This window comes from Scomber scombrus, chromosome 23 (assembly GCF_963691925.1).
Source record: "Scomber scombrus chromosome 23, fScoSco1.1, whole genome shotgun sequence".
Lineage (NCBI taxonomy): Eukaryota > Metazoa > Chordata > Actinopteri > Scombriformes > Scombridae > Scomber > Scomber scombrus.
The window spans coordinates 10,585,476-10,604,272 of record NC_084992.1 but is presented as its reverse complement, the minus strand read 5'-3'; the positions used below and the strand labels follow the sequence as shown (position 1 = coordinate 10,604,272).

Genomic DNA, 18,797 nt, shown 5'->3' with positions numbered 1-18,797 from the left:
GGAGCTGATACCCCCGGTCACCTTCTTCCTGGAGGAGGGCGCTCTCAGCTCAGTTTTCTTTCAGTTTGAAGAGGTTATAGCCCTCTATTCGGGACTTCCTGCAGGACAGCTTCATGTTGTGTCTTTTCGGATCCACAATAGACCAGAACCCTACATCACTGTAAGTCTCACACTGCACTGACTAGACATGGATTACTCTATTCGCACAACCAACGTGGAGGACTGCAAGGACATCTTGAGGATGATCATGGTGAGCGGACACGTGCGCGTGTAGAGCAGCTGTATATGACTCGGAAGACATTTAGTAGCCTAAATGAGTCACAGCCTTACGTCAGTGGATCACTGTGCATACACGTTATTATTGTTATTATATTATTGAGACATTATTGGATGAAATGCGTGTTTATTTGAACACAGACGCACTCATGCATCACTGGCATTTTAAAGAGCCACACTATTATGATATTGAGATATTGTGTAAGAGATTGGCTCAATGGTATTATTTTTATTTCTCCCTTATTTCTTCCCAGGAATTGGCTGAATATGAGAAAGCCACAGATCACGTGAAACTGACACAAAAAGGTACTGTATGTCAATAAAACTAAAATTAGATCACATGTTAAAATGATCTATTAAAAGTTCAGTTTCTGTAGTCTCTTTCTCTGCCTTGACCTTACTTTTAGATGTATATGAATTTGTATATCAACTTCCATCACAATCCTATTACACAGACACTAGCACTCACTAACAGCGTGGTGAGATAAAGACTCTTAAAAGATGGCTACTAAGTTTCTCTGTATTTCACTTGCAGACTTGGAGCAAGACGGCTTCTCCAAGAACCCGTTCTTCCATGGGATCATCGCTGAGGTTCCTGAACAGCACAGAACCAAAGATGGTGAGAAGGAACCGCCACTCCAAGGCCTGCTATTGCCCTGATTTTACACACTTCAGTTCAATTCAATTTTTATTTATATAGTGCCAAATCACAACAAAAGTTATCTCATGGCACTTTTCACATAGAGCAGGTCTAGCCTGTACTCTGTCATTTTATTTTATACTTAAAGCTAATTTGTTGCGTCAACTACCCATTTAGGTGCTAATCTGGCCCAGGAAACACTTGACAATAATCTTTACCAGTTTACAATGTAATTTTTACCAGTACAGTACATTCTGATAAAAAAGAGGGAATTTAAGGGGCTTACTGTAACAAAGACATTGTTAATGTTCTCAGTGACACCTGTGCTTCACCTACTATGACAAGTAAAAACACCTGCTACTTTAGATTATTTCATTCATTAGATCTGGAAGCTTAAAACAAATGTATACTGTATTTTTAATTAACAGACAATCATTCTAATATTACAGGATGTAGTGTGATCAGTACTAAGCAACAAAGCTGGAAGTTTGGGTGAAGCTGGGAAGATGAGTTTTGTAGCACTTTATAAATCTGCTATGATTCATTTCAAAATTATCACATGCTACTACTACGTAATAAGAAATGGAGGATAAGTTCAAGAAAATTGTCTCAGATTGAGGGTTGAGCTGCAGCAACATCAAACATGGGAACACAACAGTCATCAAGATTGTTTTTTTCTGTCAATCCATTAATCATCTAATTTCAGCTTTAGAGTATTACCATGTATAGTTTGGCTCATTAGGAGCCCAACAACAACATTGTATCCCAGGGCTCCATAAGAGGTAAATCCAGTCTGATGTCATGGCCGTATATGGAAACAAAGACTACAAACTCCATTTGGTCCTCAATCAAACACAACTTTTTCAAAACATTTAGAAGTAAACGATGCTCATGACACCAGTCCACAAACCTGTCCACTTCAGCTTTATAGTTGTTAGTGTTGGATAGGAAAACTACATCATATGCTTACTTATGATGTACAATATTATACTTAATAGTAGAAGCCTGAGGTGGTATGAAGTTCAGTAGATTGAGTGTGGTAACTCAGGGTGACGTTCATTGCTGTTATTAAGCAGTAAAAAAGCTTTTTATGATGTGTTTTCTACAGTAAATATGGTCATGCTGTACCTCATAACTTTACATATTAAAATGACCTACAGTATATATTTTTTAAAGTGTAATCTAAAGTGTTACTGACCTTTCTAACAGCAGACAGTTTGACTTGTCACAGTAGGTAAAGCTTAGCTGTTACTAAACAGCACCCTGGCACTGAAAAATGTGAAAAGGTTCATTTCTGTCTACCATGAAAATAAAATAAGTTGAATGAAATCACATCTAATTTGCAATATCCACAATGTGATAAGACATGTGACAGTACAACATGTTTCATTATGTAAATAAAGATTGTCAGTAAATCAGGTACCTCAGTCACTAATAACAAAACCATTATCATTACATAATTAATGTGTGATGGGCTCATTTAATCATTTCAACATGTTTTTTTCCCAAATTAACCACGTCAACAGTCTAAAAAATATGCAGTTGTGCAACACTAATAGTTTTAAGTGGCTGCACGTTCACACTTGCCAGTAAGTAACCTGGTCCATAAACACATATTTATTGGTTCTGCTTCCTGTTTTCTATTAGTTCTATTTGTGCTGATGTGGCCTCTCTCCTTACACACCACTTACATAACAAAGCTAACGCACCACTTTTCCTCAGAAGGCAGTAATGAGAATATTAACAAACGCTCTGCTGCCCAGCTCTGCCTTTTTCTTCCATGACACAGCCCTTTTTTCCATACACTCACCGCTGCTCGCTGCACTTTGATATCTGACTCCATGCTGAGGAATGGCTGCCTGTTTATGTGTGTTTGACTCGCTTATACTTACATACCCCATGACTGACATAACTGCTAGCTTTGTTTAATAATACAGTGTTTGTTATTACTGCAACTTTATCAATATCAATTGTAATCTGACCAACCTGGAGAAGTTTGACTGGAAGTTTAAAAAAAGATAGGTTAATGATTACTCCTTGAAGTGATCCAATTGTGCATAATGAATAAACCTTTAACTTCCATACAAAGATGATATTGATGATTAAGTCTTGTCAAAAGACTTTGGTGTTTAGACTCTACAGAGACATTTTGAATCTTGAATCAGCACTGGTGATTGTAGCTGGTGACTTCTGCTGAGATAAGGCTGATGAGGTTGATGAAGTGATGATTCTGCAAAGACTGAGTGATAATGAAGAGGTGGAGGAACATGCATAAGGGCAGCATGAACGGACAGATGGTTTGAGAAATACAACTACAGACCTAAGAATTCAAAACATAGTCTTCTTGACTGAACTTTCACTAAAGCTCAGTTTGTCCAAACCAGCCAGGTTGCATTTTCATTTCTCCGTGCAATATCAATCAGGAGTGACTGTTCAAGTAATACTAGAGATTAGCTCATCTAAATATTTAGGAGATTGTGTGCCAATATGAGAACATGATATAAAACATTACTAAAACTGCACAATTTAATATAATAAATATGCCAGTTCAACAAAAAAATTGTATTAAAAAAAAACTGTTGCACTAACTTGACATTTTGTGTTGTTTGCTTTTCAGGCCATACGAAGATAGGATATGCACTTTACTTCTTTTCCTACAGCTCGTGGAAGGGCAGAGCTGTGTACATGCAGGACTTATACGTGATGCCAGAGTTCAGAGGTACAGTACACTATCTCAAACATGCAGTAGAACTGATGATATTCACATAATTGCCATTTAATGTCATTGTTTTTGTGTGATAGATATAATTTGTGATAATAGCCAAGAGAAAATAAGCTTTAATATGCATAGTTTTCTTTCAGGGAAGGGCATTGGTAAAGCACTCATGAGCAAAGTAGCACAGGTGAGTAAAACATGAGTCTATCATTTAACTGCAACCTGTTCTGTCTTTATGCATATTGTGTCATTTTTGTTAGTTAAACATGAAAAATGATGCATAATATGCCATAACTGGAAAATTCCAGAGCAGCAGTACTCATGTCTATCCTCCTGCTGTCTCGTAGTTGGGAATGGCCGCCGGCTGTACACAGCTCAACTTCACCTGTGTCGACTGGAACAAATCATCTCTGGACTTTTACCTTAGTCAGGGCTGCACCAACGTCACGGTTGACATGGGCTACCAATATATGAGCTGCAATGGAGAAGCTCTGGAGCACCTGGCCCAACCCTAACCCAACAGCGGGCTCATGACCTCTTGACCATTGCAACCATGAGGTCGACTTACACAATGCAAAACTCAGAGGCCCTGTTCCAAAACTTGACAATCAGAGTTGTGCTGATTTCTCAAAACGCTAATATAATATATAATATTATAACATGACCGTTTGCTAAGCCCTACCCACCTTACTTACTTTTGCTACACCTGTCAAACTTTCCATTCTTAAAACGGCAAATGAGCAGTTTACAGTGATGACGGTGGCAGAAAAATATACTCAAAAGTATCAAATACAACTAAAGGGGTTTTATTTCACACAGCAGTAAACAAAAGCAGGCTTCACATTTCTAGTTAGCTAACATTATTTTATTGGTTAGTTGGCTATGATGTTTCCAAATCTTGCTAAAACAAGTGCTCAAAAATGAATACAACATGTTATACCACAATAATATAATACTAAAAAAAACTAGCAAAACTCCTATAAAGTTAAGGATGAAAGTTGAAGTCATATAAAAAGGCAGCATTTTTTGTCTTACTGTGTAGAACTTGTTAAAAAAGATTGGATAAATCAAAATTTAACAAGTTATTTGTTCTAGCGTAACCATGTTTGGATATTTACTATAGAAAAGACATGCAAGAACAAGCAGAGGTTGGATATATGTTTTTTTGCTCAGAAACATGTTTCAGTTTTACAAAAGGGAAAGGTTGAGGATGAGAACTACACCGAGGTGTAGTTAAATCTAAACTCTGGTGATAAGTTTAGCGAGGCGCATTGGAGCGTAAACATTTCCAAATCCTACAACGAGCAGGAAAGTGGCGCTAACATTAGCCTAAAGTCTGACAAAGAAGTGTTTTAGCTTCCTATACAGTGTAACTTGTAATACCACTAAATAACATAGTTAGCTAATGATACGGCATGCTCCTTTGTCTTTGAGAATTAGTGCTGCTTTGTAAGCTAGTTAGCCAGGGATGCAAAGCTAACGGCTTATATTAGATCAGAAAATGCAGTGTTTAAGTGTGTTTTTGGTTTTGGTAAAGCTAAAACAAAAGACATGACATTCCAAACTCTTTATATGGAGTAGCTATAACTCTTAGCTATAGTTAGCATGTGCGCTGCGTCAACATGTGGAAAAATCCAAAGCTTGAAATGCTTTCTGAACCTACTTACAGCTGGTAAGCTATCAATGGACAGTTGTTGTTTGGGGAGAGGATTAGCAAATTGGTCAATTGCCTTATGATTTCAAGAGTTAAAGATGCAGTTTTAAGTATTGGAATGGGGCCTGTGCAATACATTTAATTTGTACATAACCAAGGCACTGATATTTTTATGTTTTGTGATTTTCCCTTGTGATATGTTATGACCAGAATACCTTTTATATGTCAATGGCACAAAAAACCTAACCTAACCTCTGCCTAAAATGTGACAAACAGTGTAGAAAATATGGATATGGTGTTTTTTGGATGTGTATTTTGAAGGAAATTAGTCTTAACATACAATATAAAACAGTGAGTTTCTGATCTTGTATCCCTTTAAAGTTATGATCGTGTATTGTATCCCTTTAAAGATATGACCATGACAACAGCAACCAAAGAGTCAGTCATCCCTCCCCTTGTCTTCCAGATGAGTTGCTGTTGTGAAGCACAGAGTTGCATTTGCACTAGTTTCTTCTTTTTACTCTGTGTATGTCTGTAGACAGTTCTCATGATATTATTGTGCACATAAGCAAAACTGTTGGACTCAACCAAGAAACCTCCTTCCGTGCAGCCAACCAGCAACTCATGGGGCTGGTTTCAAAGCAGTCGATGAAATCTAGAATCAGACAAAACAATCCATCTGGTGGAATTTTAAAAAAGGAAAGAAAAATCTTGGACCAGGCTCAAGCCTACGTCTTTGAACCTGTCCTGCTAAAACGAGAGTGGCACAATTCTGGTCTGCACTTCTGTTTTATATCCAGTCTGATTTTTAAAAAGGGGGCTATTGTATCATTTCCAGCTATTTAATGAAAACAGTCTTGAGTTGTGGGTTATATTTAGTTTGTTTTCTTTCACTCTAAACAAATAAGAACCACTGACCCTTCTTTGGTACTTATGCAGTTTGAGTTTCAGTTTATATTTTGTTTACGAAATGATTTTGTAGGGGGGAAAAAAGTTTTTATTTTTTGGGACATCGATGTGGAAAAATACATTTGAATGCCCCAAAAGTCAAGGCAGTGTCCAAGGGAACATGGAGAGATATTTGTATCCTCCCATGTCTGCAACTTCCCATCAGAATACCAGAGCCAGAGCTATAAATTATACAACTTGTAACTCTGTTCCTAACATGGATCACATCAAAGTTCAGCCCTGACTCCTGCTGAGATCTCTGCAATAAATCACACAACCTTGAAAAAAACAGTTAAATATTTCAGATTTTATTGTGCAGGATGTGTATGTAATCACTAAACGGTGTAACAGTCAATATAAGTAGACAAGAGAACCATGATGATGTTGTATTAGGCTCACTTCCACATATTTGGTGCTGTTTTTAGTTTAGTTGTGAGGAAGGAAGTATGTTATCCATTGTACCATACAAGTTCATATTCATATGGTGGGATATTTCCAGTGTGGTCTATACTGATATCCGTGTTATGTCACATGTTATGCACAGTCATTGATGTTTTCTGCCAGTTGAAGCGTATGGTTTTTATGTGTCATATTGTGATCCAGTGTCAGATTTTGTCAGGTTCTGAAATGGTTACAAAAAACAAAAAAAAGTTTGAATGAAAATCTTGTGAATCCAAAAAGTAAACACCATGCATTGTAAATTTCCTCCATTGAGTTTTGAGAAAAGGGCTTCATCAAGATCAAATCAAACCTCTCAAGCCGGATGGGATCAGAAAAGCCATCAGATGAAGTTATGACATCAAAAACAGCAAAAGTGGATTCATTGGTTTTTCACATGATGATGAATTCGATTTTTCTCAAGTGGCCACTAAGAGTAGCTTCTGGACCTAACGTTTCAGTAGAGACACCTAAAGCCATGTCAGATTGAGCTTGCATGTTGGTATAAACGTTTGTTCCATAACAGTAGTTTTTTGTTATTGTCACCCTTTCTTTTACTGTGAATCCACAATGTAGCTGCTCACAGAAATAAAACCTGTCAGACTATAATTGAATAAAGTGATGTGTGAATTTGTATCTGTATTTGTGAATGTGGATTGATCCAGTTTACCAGATTTTCAGGAGCATAAAAAGTGAATCAAATATAAATAGATTGAAAAAAAGTATAAACATAAGAAAATAAAATTATGCTTGTTAAAGGTAAAAAGCACTGGCACTATGCAATTGCTTTTGGCCTCCAGGGGTCGCACTAACACTACATGTCGCCTCAATCCACTTGGTGTTTTTTGTCCTCTGTATGCTAAAATAAGGATTTATAAAATATATACAAAGTATTTATATATACACAGTAAAATTAATAAAAATTGGAAAAATATTTACTATGGTATAAATTAAAAACAATGAAACTGTCAGAAATGTGTATAGATGTAATAAAACTGCACTATAACTATAGAAACCTGCATAGAAAGGTAGATTTGTGTCACTATATACTGATATACAGTATATGATTTATATGACACATGGCTCAGTCATCAGTGCATGGGGCCCAACAAAGAATCTGCCCCACTGCTCCTAAAAAAACGTGTTGCGCCCTTGCTGCTTTTCAGAGGATTGTTAAAAACGTGCTACACAAAATACTTTTCACCAAATTTTGCTTGATTCTTGTTAAATACTGTAAACTTTTACATCCCTGGGCTCTAAAATGGATTCAAATGACACCATCTGAGAGATAAAAATCACTTCAGCTGTTCACAACTCACTGAGGAGTCACAAAATTATACTGCTTTGTGTTAAGGGATCAGAAGCAAAACCGGTTGGGAAACATGTTTTAGAAACATTAAGGCCAAAAGATTTTCCTTCTTGAAGTAGTCTGGCTCTCAAATGGATTTAATTTGGTTCATAAAACACTGAAAATCATTTTAAACTTTTAGATTCACTTATAAATGCTTTTGGAGGGATTCATCAGTTTTGCCCCCCCCCCACTTGTCTACACAAATTATGGAGGGGTTAATTTCCCAATAAGGTACAATAAGGAGTGCTTTGAAAGGTGTCTATGAATAAAATGCATCATCATTATTATATTATTATTATTGTTGTCATCTTCATCATCATCATTATTATATTATTGTCATCATTATCATTATTATTATTATCATCATCATCTTTATTATTGCCATCATCATCATTATTATTATTATTATCATCATTATCATATTATTATTATTATTGTCATCATCATCATTATTATTATATTTATTATTGTTATTATTATCAGCATTATTATTATTATTATTGTTGTCATCATCATCATTATTATTTTTATCATCACCATTATCATTATTATATTATTATTATTATCATCACCATCATCATTATTATTGTTATTATTATTATCATCATCACCATTATTATTATTATTATATTATTATTATTATTATTATTATTATTAAATCATGCTTGTGTGAGTGATTTTCTCTTTGACAATACATTGGCTGGTAAATGGGGTGGAAGGCATCATCCTGGCGTTCACCTGTTGATGGCACAGTGGATTTAACTATAGCACACCAGCAGAGCAGCCTGGTGCATCTTTACCGATACACTACAGCCACCTTGTGGTTACACTCAGAACTACACGCCTCAATGGCACATATTTCCATGGCATGCAAGTTGATGAAAGTGATTTGAGAAGCAGAGGAAGCCCCGATGCGCCTCGTGAGGTGTTTTTTCTTGCGTACACCTCGTGGATTTTCATGGTGGATGCCAGCTGGTATCATAACATCAGTGCTGGCCGTGGGCGCACGGAAAGTTCAAGCCAAAGTCTCTGTTTGTGTGTGTGTGTGCGTGTGTGTGTGTGTGTGTGTTTGTGTGTGTGTGTGTGTGTGTGTGTGTGCAGTCTGTCTGTCTAATAGAGTGACCCCCCAGCAAGCAGTTTAAAGGGAAGACAAGAGAGCTGAGTCAACGAATCGCAAGAAGAAGGATGCAACAGTTGATGTGCTCGAGTTGCAGCGTGCACACTTTTCTTGTATTTGGAGACACATACGGAGGATGGTGGCTTTGATCTGATCTGTGTGGAGGAAGGATCTGATGTTTTTGCTGATTTAAAACCTGTCAGATGAACTGAAAATTAAAACAGCCCGTGTTTAAAAAAAAAAAAAAAAAAAAAAGCAGTGGGTGTTAGTTGTAGGCTGTCTCATCAAAATGGACATTCGGACAGAAATGCATTTGGAGGGACTTCATGCTCTGCTGGAATGGAGTTGAAGTGTGGATTTCGGATGGTCTGCGGCAGTGAGTAGCAGTGCAGTCCGCACCAACATGCATCGGATTCTGCAGAGGAGGCGAGTGCGCAAGCTGCGGGTCGTATGGGCTTCTCTGGCTCTGGTGGCTCTGTCTCTGGCCGCATGCAGCGCGCTGTTCACGGCGTGGACTTGGCGACAGACGCGAGACCTGTCGCAGTCCTTCAAGATCCTGCAGGACCGACTGGAGCAGGTTTGTATTAAAAACCAATCAAGCCTGCAAACACCCCCCCTCCCCCTCCCCCCTATGAATGGCATGCATATTCTTACCAACAATAATATTTACTCGCCTGTGCGTTTTTAAATAAGTGTTCCTTATGTAACTTCTTTTGTGCCTGCGGTTACTGAGATCTTCGCGGGGGGTATATGAAAAAATGCAAGTCCATATTTAACCCCCTCCACCCCCCCTCCTCCCTCTGTCTACCGCCAACTTGCACGTTTTCTATTCTGTTGCACCATTTCTTTGCTTGGCACTTTTATTGCTTACAAATAAGCAAGTTGTAGAGTTACTGCTTATTTTCGTTTCCAGCCCCCCCCCTCTGTTTTCCCCGCCATGTTTAATTACTCTGTTGCCAGTTGTGTTCCAGTTTTATCTCAATTTACTGGAAAGCCTCAACTATTTGGCATGTGAGCACCCGAATGGCTGCAACCGAGGATTGAGGCGTGAACCGGGCTGGATGATAAAGTGTGGCAAGTGTAAATCATTTGCGACAAGCAGAGCCACTTCTCATGCACAGGACAGCAGTAACATTTGTAGAAATCAGCTCAGAGTATTTAAAAACGTCTTGCACTTGCAGCATGAGGTTGCATCACGAAGCAAATTCTTTTCCACAAGCAGCCAAAGGACCTGATGGAAATTCCTCTGGTTTCAAGTTTACAAAACCAGGTTGCACTGGATTTGAGATCAGGGGATCAGATTGGCTGTGGATCATGTTGACAGACCTGCACCAACACACAAACCCACACACACACACACACACACATACATACAGACAGACAGACAGTTTCCTCCTCACACACTCATACACACAAACACCTCAAAATTGGACACGTGGAGTGTTGATGCTGGAGCGTTTCCCAAGGGGCCCCGTTCTGTCCATTTGACCGTTAGCCAACTCCTGATGAGAGCCAGTGAGTGAACGTCTGGAGAGTGAAGAGCAACTCAGTGCCTCTATTTTCACAGTAGCTCTAAATTTAAACACACTTTTCCTGCGCCACTTCTCTTCTTACTTCATATAGGCCTCCTTCGGTCATTCTGTGGGCCCCCAGCCAAGGATTTTAAAGTTTGCTTGCTTGACAAAATTCGTTTCTTACTCAGAAAGGGAGGAAAGACGAGAGGAATGCAAAGCACTAAAAACACGCATTAGGTGTCGCAACCAGTCTCTGAGGAAGTGGTAGACCTATTCTAAAGCTAGCATGGCAGCAGGGGCAGGATACTGGAAAAGACAAGCCTGTTTATGTGGCTGGCTGGCTGGAAGAGGCGCAGAGTCTGTGGCTGTGTGGGATCTGCCAGAGCAGAGTCCTAATAAACTTATTGGACATTTGTTAATAGTGTGGTTTTTTTCTCTCTCTCTTTCAACAGGTCAATACACAGAGGAAGGCCATTGTTCAGCTCATTCTGGAGAAGAGAGAGCTGCTGGTGGGGCAGAGAGTGAAGAGAGATGGTACTGCAAATCAGAACACCAACATCATACAGAAATGTGTGCTTTTTAGCTGTCTAGATCACCACAGACACAATCTTCTTACCCACTGCACTCTGTTGTTTTTTTGGGAAGAACATTTAACACAAACGCTGGCCAGTCTTGGCCCACATGCCACTTTGGTCGGGTCTAGTGGGCCCACAGGCACTATACCGCTGCTAAAAGTTGACACAGGAAAAAGTAGGCAGCTGGATGACTGTTTCAGAAATTACAGGTCTGACCGGAACGGCCACGGAGCCCAGAAAACCAGCTGGCGCAGTAGCAAGGCCTTGTTGCACGCTTTTGGGCAATGAAATTGATTCCCCAACCCCCCAAGCACACGACTGACACAGCTATGATTTGTTGTGAAAGCAGGGATATTTGATGACCTATCATTGCGGTATTTATAGCCACATGCTTGCGTCACCGTCACAGGATTGCTTGATTGTTCAGATTTTGTCCGATGGTGAACCCTTACGCACTTTTATGTTGGATTTCAGTCGAAGAGACGAATATCCAAATTTGACAAAAGGATTCATTTAGGGAACTGCAAGTCTCGCCAAAACAGTTCTATATTGATATCCTGCAGGTATAGGCTTTTTTCAGTTACTTTGGTAACTGATAGCTTGCTTTGTCTTCCAAAAGGCATTAAACAGTGTTCAGAAATTCATAGCTACCACTGTAGGAAAAAAAACAGCTTTTTCTGGTTTGTGGAAAGTTGACCGCCAGCAGGACACTGCTGTTATGTTCTCTCACGATGACTGACAGCATAAGTCAGGAAAATCTGGCCAGCCTGAGGGCTTTACGCTCGCCCATAGCAAATCCTAAACCTACAGGGTCACCCACCTGCGAGTTATTTTAGCACAGACTTAATATTCCTATACGATGGCGGGGGTGTTTGGCTGCTCCATACTGAAACATAAAGTATGTATTTCACAGTTAAGACATACAGTATTCCAGTTGTATGTGTGTTTGAAATCGCTCCCTGCAGGCCAGATTGCAGAGCTAAAATAAACCTTTAGTGAGTAACAAGAGCAGGCATTCTTCAGCTCTGGCCTTTTAGCGTTGTGTTTTATTTATTGTATCTATCTGAGCAGGGGCCATATCTGTTGCTTCACTCTGTTCTTAATCGACTCTTTTGGGTCGCAGAGCAGCCAAAAGACCTTTTTGACTTTCTTTTTCCGGCACTTCATTTCTCTTATTTAGCATTCAGGCTCTTTAGCTTGGGTCTCTCAGTCTACTTTTAATGCTTTTGTCCTGTCCATCTTCTCTTTATCTCCCCCAAACATACACACACACACACACACACACACACACATACATCACTCTCCTCTTCTTTCTTTGTATTTTCTAGATGACTGCGACCAGCTGGCACTAAGATTAGCCCCCACAGGAAAAAAAAACTGAAAGAGGCACACGCTTCTGACTGAAAATAAGTTTGAGGAAATATATTGAAGCATGTGAAAGGAAATCCTTTACCCATCTGCTAATCGCGTTAAAACCAGCCAGGTTGAATCTAAATGGCTGCAAATTAACACACTATGTTATTTGACAGATACAGATGGGAATGATTGTTTTATCAAAAAAACCACAGACGTATTTTTTTTGCTGTTTAAACTCATATTCTGCCTCTTCCTTGCCTTCCGAAGGGGGGACGCTGCGAGGGAGGAATGGAAACGGAAAGAAAGCAGCGTCTCATTTTGAGAGTAAGTGGCTTGGCAGATCCCTTATAGCCGTCTCATGTAGCATCTGCTGAAGTGGTTTCAATCATATACCCCTATACGATTGCACTCATAAAATCTTAATTGACTTTCCCTTTCCTTTCTCTTTCAATGTCTCTTTCACTTTCCACCAGTAACCAAAGTCTCCTCTCAGCAAGGTAAGACTCATAAAATTGGAGGACGGAGAATGATCTGCAAATATTTTGTTTAAGACATGAATAACCTTGGATGTGTGTGTGTGTGTGTGTGTGTGTGTGTGTGTGTGTGTGTGTGTGTGTGTGTGTGTGTGTGTCTCAGTGGGAGCAGGTGGTGTCATAAAGGGCTGGGAAGAGAGGACGTTGAATATGAGCAAAGCGGTCAGGTACAACAAGGAGCAAGGTACCTTCACCGTGGAGAAGGCAGGCGTCTACTTCCTGTTCTGCCAGGTACGTCTCTGCCGCTGGGAGTTGTAGTTTGGTAACAGTAAGGAACTACAAAACAAACTCCGAATTACACCATCAATCCCCACACGCCACTTTAAATCTGCATTAATCAACATTTTTATATCAAATGAATACTTGTATGTGAAAAGTTGTCATTCGCACTGGCAGATCCACCAAGGCTTTTAGTGTCTTTCAGCTCATTGTTTTGATTTTAAAGATTTGTGTAGTCACGCTGGTCATTTTCTGAAAAGAGGCTCTAATAAGCTGATTGTAGACTACCTTTCTATCAGCAAACAGACAAAGGTAGCAACTAGCTGGTGAAGCAGCTAAATAGATATTTCCCTCAGGAGTTGGTGGAAATGTGGAAATGTGTCTTTCCCAATAATGCTAATGTGTAAACAGTTTGCTAACAAGTTTGCCATATCAACTTTATGAGGTTATAATCATAGATGTAATGTAAGGGCTGGATAGGGCGCCACCGCTCAGCCTTTAGACTTTAGACTTTATTGTCCCCAAGGGGACATTCCTTTCCCCACTACTGTACATACCAGACAACAACAATACAACAATAGCAACATTAAGTGACAGGCAACAGTACACACTTGTGTCTGTTTAGCGAGGCCTACTCTTAAGGCAGTTATAATTGAGGGAATCAGGCTTTTCTCAAAGCAGCCCATCTGCATCTGTACCGGCACCCAGAGGGCATTAGGGTAAATAATTTTTCCCTTTGACCCATTGGTAGTATGCCCCATTGACCACCATTGTACAAGCAATGTCTATAAAACTGTTGACAGGACTGCGAACAAGGTCAGATTTAAAAATCTGTGATGTCATCACAATGTAAAGTCTGTGGGCCGACTGGGAACTCGTGGGCGGGGCCAGCGGGAGAAACGCTACTGCGCATATTCAGTGGGTCGCACAAGGTGGAAGCAAACCTGGAAGCGAGAAATCTTTTTCACATATGTGCCAGGCAAGAAATTATCATTGGACTGAATAAGTGCCATTTTCAGCCTTATAATACATCCACAGTGATATTATGTCAAGGCTCCAAGTGGCCAAAAGATGTGCTAAAGCAGCAACTGCTATTCTGTCCATTTTGTTTGGGAAAAAAAAATACTAGGCCCAAGGAATCCGACTGTAATACTTTTGAGTATTAACCACAATTTGACAATGATGATTCTTAGTCTTTTTAACAGTATTTCCAGATTTAAATCATAATTTTGCCCATTTTACACCATATTTAGACTTGTGTTAACAAGAGAAGCCTGGCTTATTCTGAGAAATAGTAAAAGGGCTTTTGTGTGAGGTATTGGAACAAAAACCACTGTTTTGGTATTAGTAGTGAAGATATATCAAATATCTTATTGGTACTGGCATTGAACATTTTGAAAGGAATACCCAAAACCAGGAGAAAGTGTGTACAAGTGTGTACAAGTGTATGTATGTAGTGTTTTTTTTTATTAATGTGCAGTTTTCATTTGGATTTCTAAACATTACAAACTTAATGAAAGAGGGGATTGGTTTGATTTAGGTCTTAAATTTGTTTTCCTCACTTCTGAGTTGAATTGATAAAGATTAATGTAATCCTTACTCCTGAGATTTTAAAAAAGCAGTCTTTATTTTCTGCAAACATCAGTCATACTGTAGACGTATGCATCATGTTTTTTGGAGCAGTGGATATCAGGTTTCGGGTAATCTCATGTAGCCAGACCTCGGTCTTGTCAAGTTGACAGAGGTCTGGAGAAAATCTAGCCAAAAAGGGGGGAAAAACACAATAGTGGGACTTCGGAAACCCTGAGGCTGTCTGGTTAGTTTTCTATTTGAATAGTTTCGAATAAACACGTTCTGCTGGTGCCTCCGCTGATCTCTCTTGACAAGATGGAAGTCTCTTCATCTTCTCTCTGTTTCTTAGGTATTGTTCAATGAGCAGGAGTCTCAGTATGTGAAGCTGGACGTTGTGACCAGCGGTCAGAGGCCTCAGAAGCTGCAGTGCATGGAGGGTTATGGGACGACTCCCTCCGCCGGGCCGCACCCCTTCCACTTCCTGAAGCCCTGCCAAGTATCGGGCCTCCTGCGACTGGACAAAGGCACGGAGCTGAACGCCATCACAGGCCCGTCGTTCAAACTCCACACTGTGGGCAATCCCTCCGCTTCGCCTCACGTCTTCAGCATCTTTAAAGTCAACTGAAGCTCAGTGCTGATGTGATCTTGGATGGAAACTTTTTAAAGAGTACATTAACTCATCCGAGTGCAACAAAATTCACTTGTTTTTACAGGGATGAGACTGTTTTTTCTACACAGTATAAAAGTCATAAGCAGTTGGTGAATCACATCCTGCTACCGCCTCTTCCCAAAGATGTTAATTTGAAAGACAAACCTGACATTTGTGGAAGTTGTTGTGGAATCTTTCTCTGGAAAGCGGTGCTGTTTTGGAACGCAAAAATACAGACTTTGGATTAAAACCAAGACTTGAAGTGGACGAAATGCCTCTAAGAATGTCTGCCGAGAGAACAGATGTGATGGAAGCTGTTCTGTAGATAAAGGGCTTCATATAAAAGAAAAAAAATACTTGGATGTTCCTCTTAGCCTTGGTTTCATGTAATAAATTGTGCTTACACTCTCTTTATAAGACTGTCTATAAAGCTGTGCATGCACCTTCCACTTTTATATCACCAGTGCCTCAAGAAGCTGAGAGCACATCAGCGAGCAACAGATAAACTGCCTACATGAGTTGTCATTCATATTTTTTATACTGCACCGTTTTTGTGAGTTTATGTGCGTGAAGTAACATTTAAGTAAGCATCTTCTTTAAATACCATGTATCTACTTCACACATATTTTGTTAGGAGCTGGCATACAACAGGGAACATTTTAAGATTTTTAAATAACATGGAAGTTAATTTTTACTCTTTTTCTAAAGGTCAAATTTGATCATAAGATATTTTTATGAATGAGGCTTCAGTGTACTCTGCTTGGCTTTACTTTTGAAAAGTAGGTGCAAGTTTTAGTAAAAAATTGAGCTTTGAATATAGCCTCTTCTCTCCTTTCTGCTTTTGTCCTTTTTTTTTTGGGTGACACATTAACACCCAAGTCTTTTTGTAAATCATCACATGATTGTTTTCAAAGCCCTTGTGCAGTACGTCCAAAGTTACAGTGTAAGCAGAAGTTGCTATTAAATATTACACATGTTTTGTACTCTAAGGAGCATTGGGATTTTCTGATTCTGTGACGTATAGATACTTAGATTGTTTTTATATCTGTTTGGAGCAAAACAAGTGGGAAGGAGTGTATTTATATTTGCATAAATTATTTACTCACCAGTAACACTGTAAATTCTAAGTAATGATTGAATATAACTAGCATGTTTTTAGTGACACTAAGGGTGGCAATGTGCCATTTGGCTGGTTGGTCCACTACTATATGGTCCAAATTGAAATATCCACAACTATTGGATGGATTAATTAAATTGTGTGTAGACATTCATGGCCCCACGAAGATGATAATCCCCTCTGGTTCTTTGAGTGAATAATATTGCTATTTTGGATTACAATTAAAATTTGGTGCAGACAATCATGCCCTCATCAGGATAAACTGTAATAATTGTGGTGACCCTGTAACTTTTCATTTAGCTTTATCAGCAGGTACATTTTGAAAATTTAGTACCAGATATCAACAAAACTAATTCCCATCAGCTGTACTTTGTATTTTGAGATAATTGACAAATGTGCGCAAGCCAACATATTAAGCTGCGGTCTGAAATAGTCAGTGCTAAACCTCATGTTAGCATTGTCAATGTGAGCATGTTGACATTTAGCACTGTTGTACCAAAGTACAGCCTCACAGAGCCGCTAGCTGTAGGCTACACTTGTTCAAATAGTTAAAGTCACACAGCAAGTCAGCCATTTTAGTAAAGCACTGTTGCCTTTTTTATGGTGCTATTTTACACATAAAAACGGTGACAACACGGTCTGTTATAGCCTCAGCGGTACTTTTGGTTTATAGTGCTAATTAGCAAATATTAGCACACTAACATGCAAAACTAAGATCGTAAACATTGTTAAAATTGTTACTGCATGGTAGCTTGTTAATGTTATCTTTCAGTACACTGTTAGTTCTGCCATGCAGAGCTGCCAGCATGACTGGAGAAAAATGGCAAAATCCTTTCTTAATTCCTAAAAAACGGAGTTTATTCAAAGTCCAAATCAGTTGAATGACACCAAAGCAAAGCTGGTAAAGAGGATACTTTGCAATTCTATATAAATGGAGCAATCCCAGATTATACTATTGCTACGTCTTGATAAATTTAAAAAGAAAAGAAAAAGGGAAAAAAATAAGTAGTAGGTTTTGCCTGAGATAGAAAAATCCCAATATTGAACCTTAAATTTAAGAGTTAAACGTTTCAAATCCAAAAAGATATGCATCCATTAAAAAAATTTTAAAAAGTAGGCCTGTATCAATCAAGCTCCTGTTTTTGTTCCGACTGGTTTTTGAGTCACATGATTGTGTAAAACTGTGACTTCTTTATTTTAATCTCTTTGGAAACAAAATTCCTTCCACTTTCTCACATAGCTGCCTTCTGTAATACTCCCTGCTACAATACAAACTGTGTGTATTTCTAGCAGTGGGTTTCAGCACTCCCACTCTTGTTTATAAGTAGTTTTTGTGGACAGACCACATTGGTTTGTCCTCAGCACTTTACTGTAGCGAACCTAGTGTTTTTAATTGGAGCCAAACATTCATGTTTTAAATGGAAAATATCAGAATTTAAAACGTAGACATTATATCCTGTTTGATTTCCTCATCAATTTCCTCTTCCCTTTAATGTCTCACTCATGCACCCATTGCCCACCACCCCCGTGCACCTCATATTTCCCTGTCAGCACCGATCAGACCGCACACACACACACACACACACACACACACACACACACACACACACACACACACACACACACACACACACACACTGAATCCCCTGAGTGTCCTCCACACACACACACACACACACACACACACACACACACACACACACACACACACACACACACACACACACACACAGCCATCTAAATTTTCACTTCCTGAATCTGAACCTGAACCACATAGCTGAAAGTCTTTGAGGAAAAACATGCCTCGTTCCTCCCGCGCCAAACTTACCACACACATATTCACATGCTCTTACACACTTCCCTGCCCCAATTCCTATTTTTCGAAATGTCAAAGTTTATCACCCCCACGGAAAATCTTGTGAAGAAGTTCTCTGTAAAATGATGATGTATGCAATGCCGGGATGTGTTTTTTTTTTTGTTTTTTTTTCAAATTTCTCAACTCACTCATTATAAATGTTGAATAAACTATTTTTGGTTGTTTTTGAGAAGCCATACTTCCAATTTCTCTTTCAAATGTCTCCAAAAACGAGAAGGTGAAGGTAAGTATAAAATGCAAAGTTGT

At 39.1% G+C, this 18,797-nt stretch overlaps 2 protein-coding genes across 2 annotated transcripts; both read left to right on the top strand.

The window, feature by feature from the left end:
- The first annotated feature begins 69 nt into the window (after positions 1-69).
- LOC134005985 (thialysine N-epsilon-acetyltransferase-like) lies at positions 70-4,393 on the top strand. Its single transcript, XM_062445031.1, has 6 exons — positions 70-250; positions 531-582; positions 812-895; positions 3,534-3,635; positions 3,779-3,819; positions 3,980-4,393. The coding sequence occupies exons 1-6, from the start codon at positions 188-190 to the stop codon at positions 4,145-4,147; spliced, it is 510 nt and encodes a 169-aa protein (XP_062301015.1). The 5' UTR covers positions 70-187; the 3' UTR covers positions 4,148-4,393.
- A 4,596-nt stretch (positions 4,394-8,989) lies between these two features.
- tnfsf12 (TNF superfamily member 12) lies at positions 8,990-17,215 on the top strand. The gene is made up of 6 exons (XM_062444785.1): positions 8,990-9,717; positions 11,107-11,188; positions 12,853-12,909; positions 13,059-13,082; positions 13,222-13,349; positions 15,259-17,215. The coding sequence occupies exons 1-6, from the start codon at positions 9,544-9,546 to the stop codon at positions 15,532-15,534; spliced, it is 741 nt and encodes a 246-aa protein (XP_062300769.1). The 5' UTR covers positions 8,990-9,543; the 3' UTR covers positions 15,535-17,215.
- The last annotated feature ends 1,582 nt before the right edge of the window (positions 17,216-18,797 follow it).

Excerpts from the sequence above, each read along its gene's own strand:
- LOC134005985 (XM_062445031.1), top strand. The coding sequence starts at position 188 with ATGGATTACTCTATTCGCACAACCAACGTGGAGGACTGCAAGGACATC. Across the intron at positions 583-811 it reads CGTGAAACTGACACAAAAAG|ACTTGGAGCAAGACGGCTTC; the intron begins GTACTGTATGTC and ends TTTCACTTGCAG. Across the intron at positions 3,820-3,979 it reads TCATGAGCAAAGTAGCACAG|TTGGGAATGGCCGCCGGCTG; the intron begins GTGAGTAAAACA and ends GCTGTCTCGTAG.
- tnfsf12 (XM_062444785.1), top strand. The coding sequence starts at position 9,544 with ATGCATCGGATTCTGCAGAGGAGGCGAGTGCGCAAGCTGCGGGTCGTA. Across the intron at positions 13,083-13,221 it reads CAAAGTCTCCTCTCAGCAAG|TGGGAGCAGGTGGTGTCATA; the intron begins GTAAGACTCATA and ends TGTGTGTCTCAG. Across the intron at positions 13,350-15,258 it reads TCTACTTCCTGTTCTGCCAG|GTATTGTTCAATGAGCAGGA; the intron begins GTACGTCTCTGC and ends TCTGTTTCTTAG.